Source organism: Orbicella faveolata, unplaced genomic scaffold (assembly GCF_042242905.1).
Source record: "Orbicella faveolata isolate gen_17 unplaced genomic scaffold, um_ofav_v1 contig_36, whole genome shotgun sequence".
Lineage (NCBI taxonomy): Eukaryota > Metazoa > Cnidaria > Anthozoa > Scleractinia > Merulinidae > Orbicella > Orbicella faveolata.
The window spans coordinates 11,983,019-11,996,393 of NW_028301565.1; the positions used below are offsets into that span (position 1 = coordinate 11,983,019).

The 13,375-nt window shown below is 39.2% G+C and overlaps 1 protein-coding gene across 4 annotated transcripts in view; it reads left to right on the top strand.

Annotated features, from left to right (window-relative positions):
- The window catches only part of LOC110054510 (E3 ubiquitin-protein ligase rnf213-alpha-like), a 117,088-nt gene that overhangs the window by 67,250 nt on the left and 36,463 nt on the right, over window positions 1-13,375 (top strand). For all 4 annotated transcript variants that reach the window (XM_089274525.1, XM_089274526.1, XM_089274527.1 and 1 more), the window contains 16 exons: window positions 1,001-1,160; window positions 1,881-2,098; window positions 2,310-2,624; window positions 3,079-3,827; window positions 4,154-4,296; window positions 6,739-6,813; window positions 7,073-7,179; window positions 7,401-7,551; window positions 7,801-8,020; window positions 8,570-8,840; window positions 8,966-9,139; window positions 9,213-9,318; window positions 9,546-9,720; window positions 11,281-11,452; window positions 12,448-12,590; window positions 13,061-13,255. In XM_089274525.1, coding sequence (XP_089130651.1) covers window positions 1,001-1,160; window positions 1,881-2,098; window positions 2,310-2,624; window positions 3,079-3,827; window positions 4,154-4,296; window positions 6,739-6,813; window positions 7,073-7,179; window positions 7,401-7,551; window positions 7,801-8,020; window positions 8,570-8,840; window positions 8,966-9,139; window positions 9,213-9,318; window positions 9,546-9,720; window positions 11,281-11,452; window positions 12,448-12,590; window positions 13,061-13,255 — 3,374 coding nt within the window. The remainder of the gene's footprint in view (window positions 1-1,000; window positions 1,161-1,880; window positions 2,099-2,309; window positions 2,625-3,078; window positions 3,828-4,153; window positions 4,297-6,738; window positions 6,814-7,072; window positions 7,180-7,400; window positions 7,552-7,800; window positions 8,021-8,569; window positions 8,841-8,965; window positions 9,140-9,212; window positions 9,319-9,545; window positions 9,721-11,280; window positions 11,453-12,447; window positions 12,591-13,060; window positions 13,256-13,375) is intronic.

The window sequence follows — 13,375 nt, forward strand, 5'->3', positions numbered from 1 at the left end:
CTAGCACATTCAAATTTTATTCATTATAAACAGTTGACGACTTGATTGACCTGTGATTTTTAAGAACCTTATCAATGCAACACTGCACTGCACTGCACTACACTACACTATCCAATGGAGTGCAATTCAATGCAATTCAAACTTTATTTCATAAGGGTTGCACTAAATAGTGCGTAGCACTAATAGACCTGCGGCCCTAAATAGAATTATAAATAATATAATGACATTAGAAATATACAAAAACACAGTTACAGAATTAAGCTAGGAAGAAAACAAACAAATAAAAATTAGTTATACTAAAATCACTTTGTAAAAATATGCTAATTTAAATTATAGTTAATAGAGGGGAATGGTTATGAAGCCCGGCAAACATCAAAGATTTCAAGATTTATGTTTTAAGGTCCATGACCGTGGCGCAATCTTTTCCTTTGCGCTCATACACTATGCACGTAACGAAAACGGTTCTAATGGTTAGTTCCTCAGCACGGAATAAAGAACTATTGTGTTTTGTGCACGGTCAAGGTCTAAAAAGCAAACAAAAACATACACCAAAGAACTTTGTCAGGTTTCATAACCATTCCCCTCTTTTAACTATGTCTATATAGATGAAAAATGAAAAGTGTCGTATTCTATTTGATATTTCAAAACTCTATTTCTTAATGTATTGATAAAAAATCTTAACTGGCGTTACTTTACACATGTTTCTTGATAGCATATCTTGTCTTACATTGCTATGAAACTTAGTTACCTCTACCGTGCTTGGTGATATGTAAATAGTAGAAATAAGATTTGGATAGTGCTGCTAGTTAGCTCTAAATGTGTCATTGTCCCTGCCATGGAATTAAAATGAAGCATTTAAGAAAGGAAAGAAGTGGTATTTCTCTCACCGATTGGAGAGGATGGTTAAAATGCACGATATCTCTGGGTTCTGAATAACTACATAAAACCGTTCCAAAGTTTTATGACTATTATATTTTTAATTTGTGGCTTCTTGATGTAGATGAGCAGTGAATTCAAACAACGGCCACTGAGAACCATGAATGCAGCATTGCAGAAGGCTGGTAGATTGTTATCCGAAATAAGCCCTGAGCGTGGACGCTGCCTTGATGCTGTTACCAGATGTCAACCTCTTATTAAATGGCTGAGGGAAACCATCGCAGGTACGTGCATATCAACAAATGCATCGATCTAGAATTTTCCTTGGTTTGAAGAGTAACCAAATAATTTGGTAAACTGCATTCATGTAGAGTGCTTTTTTTTAATTACTGCTATTTAATTAAATAAACAGATATCAGCTGGTTCTGGTATACGTTTCCCATTCAGGACAAAATGATGATGCAATGGTTTTTGCCTACCCAAACGCGTTACAAGTTCACTTTACCTCAGTATTTGAGCAAATTTTACTCTTTCTTGCTCGATTGTTAACTCTGTGATAGTTCACATATTACTTGCCCTCAGCACTCAAGGGAACGGGCAACATTTCTCACTTTCTTACACTCCAAGTGTAGTTCAATTCTTGTATTGATGCAACAGCTTAAAACTTAATATCTTTCTTTATTTATCACTACACATGATGCTTTTGTCGTAGCTGATCATGGAAGTGCGCTGGATGCGTGTGACATATAGAATCTGGGAGGTCACTGGTTTTAATGCTCAGTGGGAACTCTGTGTTCCACACTCGTCACGCGATGAACGTTTTATTTTTCTCGCTGATTATTAATGAAATGTTCATGGGTTGTAGAGAAATCTGATCAGAAGTGAGATATGCAGACCACAGTCTGGTATAACAATAATTTTCTTATAGTGTCATCCACCAGCTGATTGGTCAATTTTCAGATTAAAATGTCCTCTGTTAGAACTTTGCATTTTTGTCTTGTAAGGTCCTCAAGAACTCAAGGTGCTTGTGGATTTGGCAATCATATCAGCTGGGGAGACAGACATGGAAACCACCAGAATAACCTGCTTACATACCAGCTGCTTAGGATTTGCACCTCTTATCTTCGATTTACAGCCTTCTTTTGGTTTTGATGAATTGATGAGAACTTGTGAACCAGTATGGAGTGCATTGGATGCTGATCCCACCCTCCCTAAAAAATTGGTAGGGCTAGGTATTGTGTTATTACCCTTAATATTAACACTGTGGAGGCCATCCTGTGTAAAGTTAGATCCTGCCAGGATCATGGCATGATATTGCATTCCAAAGGTTTCTTTTTCTTTTTGTTAAGCAGGATGCAGTGCTCTTACACGTCTTCTTTACGCAGATGTATTATTTTTGGTGGAAGACTATATAATTCTTTATTTATATGCAGATGGACACTAATCGTCACATGGAGTGGCTGCAGAGTGTCAAAACGTCGCATGGTTCCGTGGCCATGTCCTCCTTTATGGAAGCTCAGACTATTAATGAACATGGCATCTACCGTGTTGGATGTGAAGATGAGAGTTTATCAATAGTACCGGAGCAGTTAACACTCGACAATGTGATTCAGCTCACGTTACCCACAGGTGAAAATGGGAAAAGCAAAGAATACTCACTTGATAACCTAAGGGATTTGCAAAGTAAGCTGATGCTTATTGCTGCCAAGGCGTCACAAGGCAAAGAGGAAGTGGACAGATTTGTCGATGTAAGTCTGGCGTCAGTGGTTCTTGTTTCATGACTAATGTGGTAACGACAAAAACGAGTGTTGCAAAAACAAGAGTGACTCAAATGATGAACCTGATTACCTTTAACTAAATATAAAGCTTGTCAGAGGTACCTAATTCTAAGGCATTTCGATGGGCTTTTACTTTGAAAACCTCTTCATCAACTTGGTAATGATCATGAAAGTACATGTACCCTCCTAAGGTATTCGAGAATCTTGCTTGGCTTTGTTAGACTCCCTAGGAAAAACCCCTGTTTATACATGCAGGAAAACGGTGTTTACCTATCACAAAGACCTTGTCTAGGAGCCGTGGGCATTTATGGTTTATCAGTAAGATGGTATTAAACGTATAATCAATCATTTTGCGATATTTAAAACTTTCTTTTGTTTCTCCTTAATATCAGTTTAACTTTCTTTCCTTGTCATAATTTGATAGATTCTACAGTGTGTCTTGCGACTTGCTACAGTGTACATTTCACTTTGCAAAGCTGGGGAAGTAAGTCACCTCAAGTGGAAACATGAATTTCAGTGTACGCCAAGACTTACTGCCAACCGCTCTCTAGTAAGCGATTTGGTGGATGAAAGTGAACATCTGCAACAGTGTCTTCAGCAGTGGAAAGACGAACTACATGCCAAGCGTTTGCGGTACAGTGAATTAAATCACTTCACCACACGGCAGTTGCTTTTCCTTCGAAGCAAACTGGCCGTTGTCCAAGGCCGAGGCCCCAGAGCAGTGGATAGCATCCCTCTTGAGGTGTATAACCTTTTAGAGAGTGTGTTACCAGGCATTGACCCGGTCACTCTGAAGTCTGTACTTACATTTTGTGGTATATGTAGTCAGGAAGCTGGCCAAAACATCATCAGGTCATATGGTGCCAGCAGTCAACGGCAGCGACCAAGTGATAACTCCGACAGGTTTAAACTGTCAAAGGAGCTGCAGCCTTCAAACATAGAAATGTTCCAGTCACTTGTTGCCAAGTTGGAGTTGCTTGGTTACTCTGAGGAGGTTGCGATAGCAGCAATGATCTCATGCAAAGATGCCACTGAGGCAGATTTAATTGTGTGGTCTGTCCAAAATGGAAACAACGAAGATCTGATCAGTGCTAAGTACTCAGAGGCACAGAATGATCCCAGATATTTGCAACTAATGGATAAGGATAGCACCACATCTCGGGAACAAGAAAGGTGAGATGTACATGTGGTCATGTGAAATATATGATCATGACTCATTGCCATCTTGTCATATTTAAGTTCACTTTGGGAAGAACTTTGGTTATGTCCTTGATTTTGTTACAGTACAGCCATTAGTAATTAGTAGGCAGAAAGTAAGGAGGGCACTGCCTTCTTTCTAACTCATACCCACAATTCCTGTTCCTGCTACACATGGATGACAGCAGAATGAAGAGACAGATTAGGCAGTGAGGCATGGCATTCCTTTTCACTATACTGTAGCTTTGATTGTACTATGGATTGCCTGTGCACTATGCTACTAACACCGCTTTTCCCTCTAGTCCTGTAGAGGAAGATATGACAGATGAATCAGGGGATTTATCAGAACCAATGGAAACTGCTTTCACTCTTGACCAGACAGCGGATGGGGAATTTCTCAGTCTCGATGACTTAGGAAAGCTGTTGCTCCGCCTTGCTTCACAAGGTTTGTTGTATTTGCATACGCTTTGTGAGAATAGTCCAGTTTCGAGTTCGCCATGACCGCTGAATAAAAGCACTGAGAGCGCATTTGCACAGGGTTAGCCTCCACCTAGAAAAATATTCACAAATACCGGCGTGAAGGTGCCACAAATTTGAAAATTAAACAATACACAGAGCTGTAAACAGGTCATCTTCTCGCTGGAATTTGTGAATATTTTACTTTGGATCGAGGCTAACCCTGTGCAAATGCGTTCTCAGTGCTTTTAATCAGCGGTCATGGCGAACTCGAAACTGGACTATTATATGAAGGGAGAAGTGGAACCACTGTATTATCATTTGTGCTTATAAGCAAGAGTATACAAATACAAGCAACACTACAAAAAACCTGCCAACTAGGCTGGGACTTAAGTGGCCATTACGACTGATTTGTAGCTTGCACTGATCGTCATTAACAGAGCATCGCAATCCCTGAAGTCAACATACTACTTCAGAGCCACAGAAATGTTACAGGTTGATCACAAGACTTGCAGACGTATGATGTGATTTTAAAGTGCACCTAACCCCAAAAATTTTTTTTCGCTAAAACGAATCTACTTGTCATTTGAAATAGTTCTGCGAAAATATTTTTTGATTCCGTTAAATCCTCGATTTTCTGTGCCCCGACGAAATCTCGAAAATAGCTCCCAAACACCGCCATTTTGTTTCACGACCGAGTTTGAGGAGAGTGGGTCTAGCGGCTCTTGTGACGTCTACCCAGGAAGGTTGGATATCTCACGTCCTCTCATTTCCTTCAGGATGGTGCAATACACATTCGAAAAGTGTGCAGAAACGCCTTCCAGAGGTGCTATCGGCTGTTGCAGCAATATTCCAGATTTAAAGAAAGATATACTGTACAATTAACTGACGATGATCGGCTAATGGTGCAACAAAGACGTAAACGATGGTTGATTTTGTCGAACCGAAACAAGCGAACTGAATCTGTGAGAACCATTGAAGAACTCTCACTGGAATTTGTTCCGCAGACTTTCGAACGCTATTTTCATAAATTTTCTGCTTAAAGCTAACCAGCAATTTGTAGAAATACTACTTACAACCTATATCTTCCAATCCCGCAGTATTTATAACATACAAAATTGTGTGATCCGATCATGATCAAGAAGCGTTACACAGATATGTAAATAGATCGCAACTGTACGCCGCTAACCAACACTTATTTCTCTTTCGATTTAGATGAAAGTCGAAGATTAATCCTTTAGAATTACATGATAACAAAATTGTTAGACTCACAGAGTTTTTCGAAGGTTTGGAAATCAGCAGTGCGACAAAGATTCTGTGCAATAGCGTCGAAAATATGACCGCGTAACATTATGTGCGGACCGCTTAGGGAACACATCCTTTTCGCTTATCCGACGAATTTCGCTCCAAACTTTGAGAACAATTTACATTGGTTATTTGGAGTTACGACTTAAAACGTGTGACAATGTGAAATCGGTAATTGTATGAAATGTTTCTTTCCGCCTTGCTTCCCGCAGCTTCAAAAATACAGGTCCAAACAATACGATTTTCAATCGATCAAAGCCAATGTTTTGGAGGTCATCAAGTCTCGAAAACTGCGACACGTACGTCGCTCTTATAAACATGAAGCATTCAACTGAAAGTAAAACACAAGCTGGATTTAACAGAACAATCACACCTTGATAAAATACATTCTCGCTAAGGACAAATCTAAACGGGCTATAAACACGCGTGGGAATCTTATGTTTAGTTGACGAAATTACCATCCAAAGCAGTCCTTGAGTTTTCTTTCCTACTTTTCGTTTGCCTGCTCCTCCACTTCGTATCTAGCTTTCCATTCCTAATATACAAGCAGCTCGTCCGCAAAGAAGTCTTCCCCTTCGTCGCTTCAAATATCGTAAATTGCTCTCAAAGCTCTAAGCAGTGAGTTCACAGTTGTCGAATTGTCGAACGTGCTCGATCGAAGTTTATTTCGGAGTTTTCCGAATCGAAACTTAACTCTGACTCCAGTGACGAAAAAGAAATGATTCTGAGACAAAACTTGGACGTTTTAGTCCCAAAATACATCGGAACGATTAGTTTTGTGTTCCATTTTCTCGAGCAAATACAGAGAGTTGACTGAGGCGCCATTGTGTTTGGTTCCTGGGTAGACGTCATCAGGTACCGCCGCCCCAGACTCCCTAAAACGCGGTCGTGAAACACTTCAAGCGCGACTTTGAAAGGGCATAGAAAATCGAGGATTCAACCAAATTCAAAAATTTCTTCGCCCAAATGCTTCAAATAAAGTCTAGATTCTTTTAGCGAAAAAAAAATTTGGGGGTTAGGTGCACTTTAAGCTTGCAACATTGCAGTGTCAATTCAATGATAAGAAGTTCAGATTTAAGAACTAGATACCATCACATTGCAGCCATCTTATTATTGTATTTTGCAGCTTCTAAAAAAGTACGAAGACGCTTCCCAAGATACCTGAAGCGTGGAAAGCCAAATTTTGTGGTTGTTCCGAAAGGTATCAACGAGATATGTATTTTGTTTTCTTCTGACTTCTCTTTCTGCATTATCCTATTTCTGACTTATCATTTTGTCGCCATCTCTCACTCTTTAGTAAACGCGTATTCGCGTCACATTTACAAATATGAACACGTCGCTACTTATTACTACTTACTTCCCCCCTTTATTATGGGTTACAAATTAAGTCAATTAAGTTGTGAAATCGTTAATCCTTCCGTGTTTGTTTATCTTTTTTACACATAAAATGTGTATAACAGATGACATTTTTGGAACTGTGCTGTCCTTATACATGCACGATAATTCACAGTCTCTTCCCACATCTGAAGAAGTCTTGATCTGCACATCTGATACAACTGCAGAAGAGGTGGGTATTGAGAGTCTTTTGAAATGCGTGAATTGTAAATTGTAAATTTCTTAGAATATACTAAAAAAAAAAGTGAGGAAGCATTGATCTGTTTTTCTTTCTCTCAGGTAACTTTGAAACTCTGTGAAAAGTTCAACACTTTTACGCGATTGTAAACTGATCAAATAGGTGCTCAAACGGGTCCATTATCCTGAAATACTTTTGTTCATCTTCTTACATAGATTGAACTGTTATGGAGACGATCCCTTGGTGACAAAGATGGCAGGTTGTTTTGCTTAGTGAACGTTGATCTGCTTGACTACACTGTCTCCCAGAAAGCCGCCGATGCCTTAGGATTTCTACTACAGGAGCCTCAATACAATCACAATGAAGGTAATTTGAAACTAGGTTGACATCCCAGTTATCAGAAACTAGTCAATTAGCAGTCACGTTCTTGCTATCCCATCACTAATGTACTGTTCAACTAACTAGTAGAAGTAAAGCAGAAACTATTTTCCAGGGTTGAAATATCACAGGTCTTTGCAGGAACAGATGGTTTTGTTTGGTTTGGCTTTGTTTGTTTCCAGTGCTGTCTGTAGTTTTGTATCCTTGTTTCATTCAACGGCAGTGATTCTCTTGTAGGGCTGTCTCTTGTGGTTATCTGTAGCTCTGAAAACGAAGACAGAGCTCACATGGCTGCAGCTCTTGATCAGTACAGACTAGGAACTATTCCACATTGTGCATCACCAAAGGAAATCAGGCAATACCTGAAGACACAGTTCAAGCCACGATCTCAACAACGGGGAAAGTTCAGAGATCAGATCCTGCCGTGGACTCCGGCTGCTGCATTGGACAAAGAGGGGTACGTAGTATTTAATGCAGCTTTCTTGACCTTTTGAATGCTGTAACGCTTTTAAAAAACGATAGCTAGGAAAGTTTAATCTGGTATGACATACTGTCATGTATGTACTGGCAATGTCAAAAGCGTAACCCTTGCAAATTCCAACTAGTAACTTCCAAGGCAGCACTCACGGAACAGGTTTTTTTAGGTTTATCAATCATTCATTCAAATAATCTGTGTTGCGCCAAAGATGAACTCACAAACACTGCATTACTTAAACTACGTGTTTAGAGGAAAGATGACTTTCTAATCAAGAAAGAATTTAAATTTTCCTGATGCTAGACAAACTAGTTTGTTAAAGGAAAGAAAGCATAACAACGAGAGAAAGAAGTTAAAATGAGGACTCATTATATTTAGAAACGTATACATATGCCGTTTTTCGAATAGTGCCAAGTACTGTATCCCATTTGGCAAAACAGTAGTCAGAGATCTGGAAAAATGCATTTTCAGTTACTACACTTTCGTATTTTCTTTCAACTTTCTGAAGAAATGTATATCGTCCTTGTACAGGCTGGCTGTGAGAGTTCTGTCATCTGAACGAGCAGGAGCTGGGAAGAGCTTGGTAGTTTGTCGGCTCAGCCAGAGCTTGCCTGGACTTAAAAACAATGAAACAGTGGTGGACTACCTAAGAGACATGGAGGCTGATGTGCCACTTTGTATCACTGTACCAATTTATGGACCTTTTGTTCATCAATACACCATTGCGGAGTCCTTGTTACCCCACACGATTGTTCCTGATTTGCCTCTTTCACGAGTTTTCCATCTTGATGTGCATCCGTCGGTAGGGGAATACTTTATCACTCCAGATTTATTCCCGACCTGCCTCGTTTTGACTACTTGAAATTTATTTCTCCGTATGTTTGGAGGTGTTAGTGTCATTATTCTACTTTGGTGAAAATTTTTCAGGTAAAAAGTGGCCTTGACACGCTTCTATTCAATCTGCTAGTCCTTGGTGTGTTAGAGAGCAGCAGTGGCCAGGTCTGGAGGAGGAGACCCTCTGATTTGTATGTGATTGAACTAACTCCAGGACCATCACAAAGCTCAAATGAAACTATTGAAAGAAGACTTCCGATCACCAAGGTAAGTACCGCTGAGAATTTCACTTAACGAGATCTTGAGGGTATAGCTGACCTGTGATTGTTTTGCTTGACAGCGTAATAGCTCCAAGAAAGTCATAGCAGAACCATTTTACAGGCTGCTTCCTACCATTCACTGTGGAACACCAATGCAAACATTATTTCAACTGAGAAATCCAGTAGGTAAGGAAAATAAATTCATGTTATAACAGTATTGAAAAAATTTCATAATGAATTGTTTCAGTTAGTTTTATGCTGTCCATTTTCAATGCACACGCTCACAAATCTAATGGACAACACAGTATCAAGCGGTAAAATAGTGTTACAGTGCTTTTCCGCTTGCACCATAGTACTTGCCCAGGAGATGCAGACATCATTATAACCTTATCTGTATCTGGATTTTTATGCAGCTGGCAACAGTCTCAACCCTCTCTTTGACAATGCTGAATTCCAAAGCTCTTATGTTCAGCGTGCGTTTCAGTACCTTAAGCTATGGGAATCAGCTGGCGATAGTCTGGATCATTTCTGGTTCTTACCAGGTCAAGTGATGGGTGACCACGCAGAGTGTATAGAGACACTCACCAGGTGATGATTCCTTTGATCGAATTTTTCAGTATGCGTATGGGTGCTGTTTATTCAGAGATCCCAGAGAAGAGTAAAAAAAAAACAGGACTAAATTTTGTCTCTGAATTGCATTCAATAAATCATTGTATGATGAAGTTCATTGTTTTGTTATTCCACAGGTCTCCAAGAAATGAAAAGTAGAAAAGCAGTTTTAATTCCACGCTAAACTGCATCAGATTGTTACCACAAAATTAACAATACTTTCTTTTGATGGGCAACAAAAAATTAACCCTTGCTTGCGTACATGTCAAGATTGGAGCATTTGTAAGGATTCAAAAAAGCATTTGCTTCTTTCCCACGCGCTTCCCTATACAATGTAATCTCTTAACTGATGTGCGAAAACAAACGATTTAACCAAAACCATTCTTTATCACTTGATGCTACAATCATGGTATAAAAAACTCCCCAATTATTGGTGAACACGTTGTTATCATTTCCGTGACACAATAGGTTACCATAACAAAGGTATGACCTGTTAAAAACACCCTTAATTCAGCTTTAGGGGCTTATAATTCAAAAACGGCACGGTGAAACGTTTTTATATTATCAAATTTTGATAAGCAAAGTTTTTAACAATATCTGTACATAGGGTTCAGAGCCACCTTACAGTTTAAAATTAAGGTGGCTCTCAATCCTATGTACAGAATCGTTTTAAACTTCGGCAAAAGTTGCGTTTTATCATGCTTATCAAAATTTGACAATATGAAAAAAATTCACCGTGCCGTTTTTGAATTAAAAGCCCCTAAAGCTGCAATTGGTCATACTGTTGCTACGGTAACCTATTGGTCATGTTAGACATACCGTTGCTATGGTAACCTATTGTGTCACGAAAATTATAGCAACGTGTTCACCAATGATTGGGCAGTTTTTTAATACCATGGTTGTAGCATTAAGTGGTAAAGAGTGGTGATAACGACCTATCAAATTCTAAGTGCTGAAAACTGTTTTGAGCCACCTTGAAACAAAAAGGAAGCAGTGTAGTAAAACTAGCATCTCTTCAACATATGTTCAATAGCGAAATAATGCTACTTCCAATGAATTAACAGAAAGTGTAAAGTAAGGTTTCGCTTAGATGCTAGAACTTTCCAATCCTTGTAATAATTAGGTTTTTCAAAATAGCAGTCTTCTCATGTGATTTGTAGTATCATGTCGCACAGGGAGTGCCTTTTCTTGAGTATGCTTTTCAGATCGGAAAGTCTCATTTCAAATGTTGGTGCTTTTCTTTCTCTTTACCACAAACTTTATAACCAATCTCTTTAAATATAACACTTTATATAATGATTAAATGAATGCGCGCGCTCTGATTGGTCAATCAGCTATGGTTTATTGTTCCAGTAAACTCATGGAAATTTCGCTTGTCTTCTGAATTATTATATAAAAGCTGCGGCTCGTGATTTACGAATTCTTCTCGTGTTTTTCCAACATCCCGCGTGGTTTATCAGCCTATAAACCAGAAAAACTTGTGGTCTATTGCTTAAATAACCTTGGCATTGATTTGATAATTTGTTTGTTTTCTGACAGAAATTGTGGCATCGAGGACCCTTCATGGTCTGAGTTACGGTACTTTGTAAACTTCCTCAACTCTCAGCTTCAAGCCTGTGAGGAAAGTTCATTCTGTAACATGGATTTAGTGGGGGACACGTTGGAGGGTTTTAGAAGCTTTGTGGTCCGCTTCATGATCTTGATGTCGCGGGTAAGGGTAGAGTAAGTAAGGTAAAGAAAAACGTTATTTAGCCAGGGTGGCCCATTCAGCGTCATCCGATTGACTGCTATCTAGAGGGACTCGGGTGATAAATATTACAAGCATAAAAAGTACACAGGGTCGCTATTAATTTAATCTCCAACAGCCATCAACGTAACATTTATTAGTCCGTTGTCACTTAGTCGGTTCATAGTGCGACAGTGTATCAACACCCTCAAACCGTATGACCTGATCTAATGTAAACGTGAAGAACCTAAGACTCGTGTTACGAACCTCAATCCAACCCAACGAATCAAGGTGGTCAAAAATAGTTTGTGCCCGCTCTTCAGTGTTCATTGCTGGCACGAGACAGTGTACGGACAAGAGATGAGCAGCAAACTTGGCTCTGATTCCGCAGTTCTCATATACATTCTTGTTCTATCTTGACTGCAGAGTGCGACTTTGTTTGACAATCTGTTGTGTGTTAAATCTTTTGACAGAACTGTACGCAGGAAAAAAAAACCATAACGGCTGGGTAAAATGATCCAGTTATTTTAGTTGCGCGAACCTAGTTTTAGTAATGTGGCTCGTGCGTAGTGTATACAAATCGACACTAACTTCTTTACTGGCCTTCTTTGCCAATTTCTCAAGAAATAGTCATGGAAATTTCATTACATTTTGGAGGATATTGCTTCCCAAAACAAATGCATGCCTTACTGTCAAGACTATGAATCTGTAAATCCTGGGCATATCATTCAACAGACATTCAACAAAGGATAACTAGAACAGTCCAAAAGTGCGAGCATTTTTCTGACTTTCATGCTGACTGATGATGGAGAAAATCTAGCAACTACATTTTCAGCAAATACTTCAATTTGTCAAGCTTGGTTTTATCGAGTCGTAGCATTGTAGTCACTGAAAGAAACAGACTTTGCTTGGCAACCTTAGACTTGCTATAGTATATTACATGTAAATTCTGAAAGCAATCATTACTTCCTACTTTGAAGGACTTCGCTACACCATCTCTTAATTCTTGTGAAAGTCCCACTGGCACTTCTGAACAAGACGGTGATACTAACGGCGATGATGATGATGGAGCTACAGAAACTGAGGTTGTGCGATTAAGTCTCAGAAGACGCTGGGAGACTAGGTGTGACATTATTCTTTGGAAAAAAAATAGCGTTCTAATGCTTCTCGACAAGGCTTTAGATTAATATTTGACGTCTTTCTTACAACTTAAGATGGGTCCCGTTAGCTTTAACTATTTGGAATCCTATACGAGTGAGGATTTAGTTGATGTGAGAGATGTCAAAACGTGTTGCTGTGTCAGTTCCACTCGTTGTATGTCTTAGATTTTGGCTGGTGAAAGCAAACTAAACCCATCAGTCAAAAGGTTGTCTAAAATATTTCGAAAGTTGATAAAAACTGCGTTCAGTTTTGATTGTATGTTGTGCGTCATCGTGAGAGACGTTATTGATAAACATGTAATCAAGCACGATGTGCCAAAAACGATGACAACTTTGATCTGTAGGGAGACTGTTATACTCTGAAGAACAGATATTAAGTGATACAGTTTTATCCTTTGCTTTTTCTTCTCACAAACCGATTGTTTTTCCACAGCTCGCATCCTTACATATTCTTCAACCAGGATCGCATCACCATGACATTTGTTGGTTTCCACATCGACCGAAATGGCAATTTGATTGACCCAGACCTTCATGTTATCATTCAGCAAAATTTGATGTCAAGGCACCTGCGCACTGGTCTGTTTGTGCAAAAAGTTGACATGGAAACTAACTACGAATCTTGGAGCAAGTGAGTTTGACATTGATTTAGTGATATATTGTTGGATCTTTCTATTGAGGTGGGGCACTACATCTTTCATTATTTCGGATTTATTCGCTAGTTGTGAAAGCATGTCCTTTTCTTGCAGTG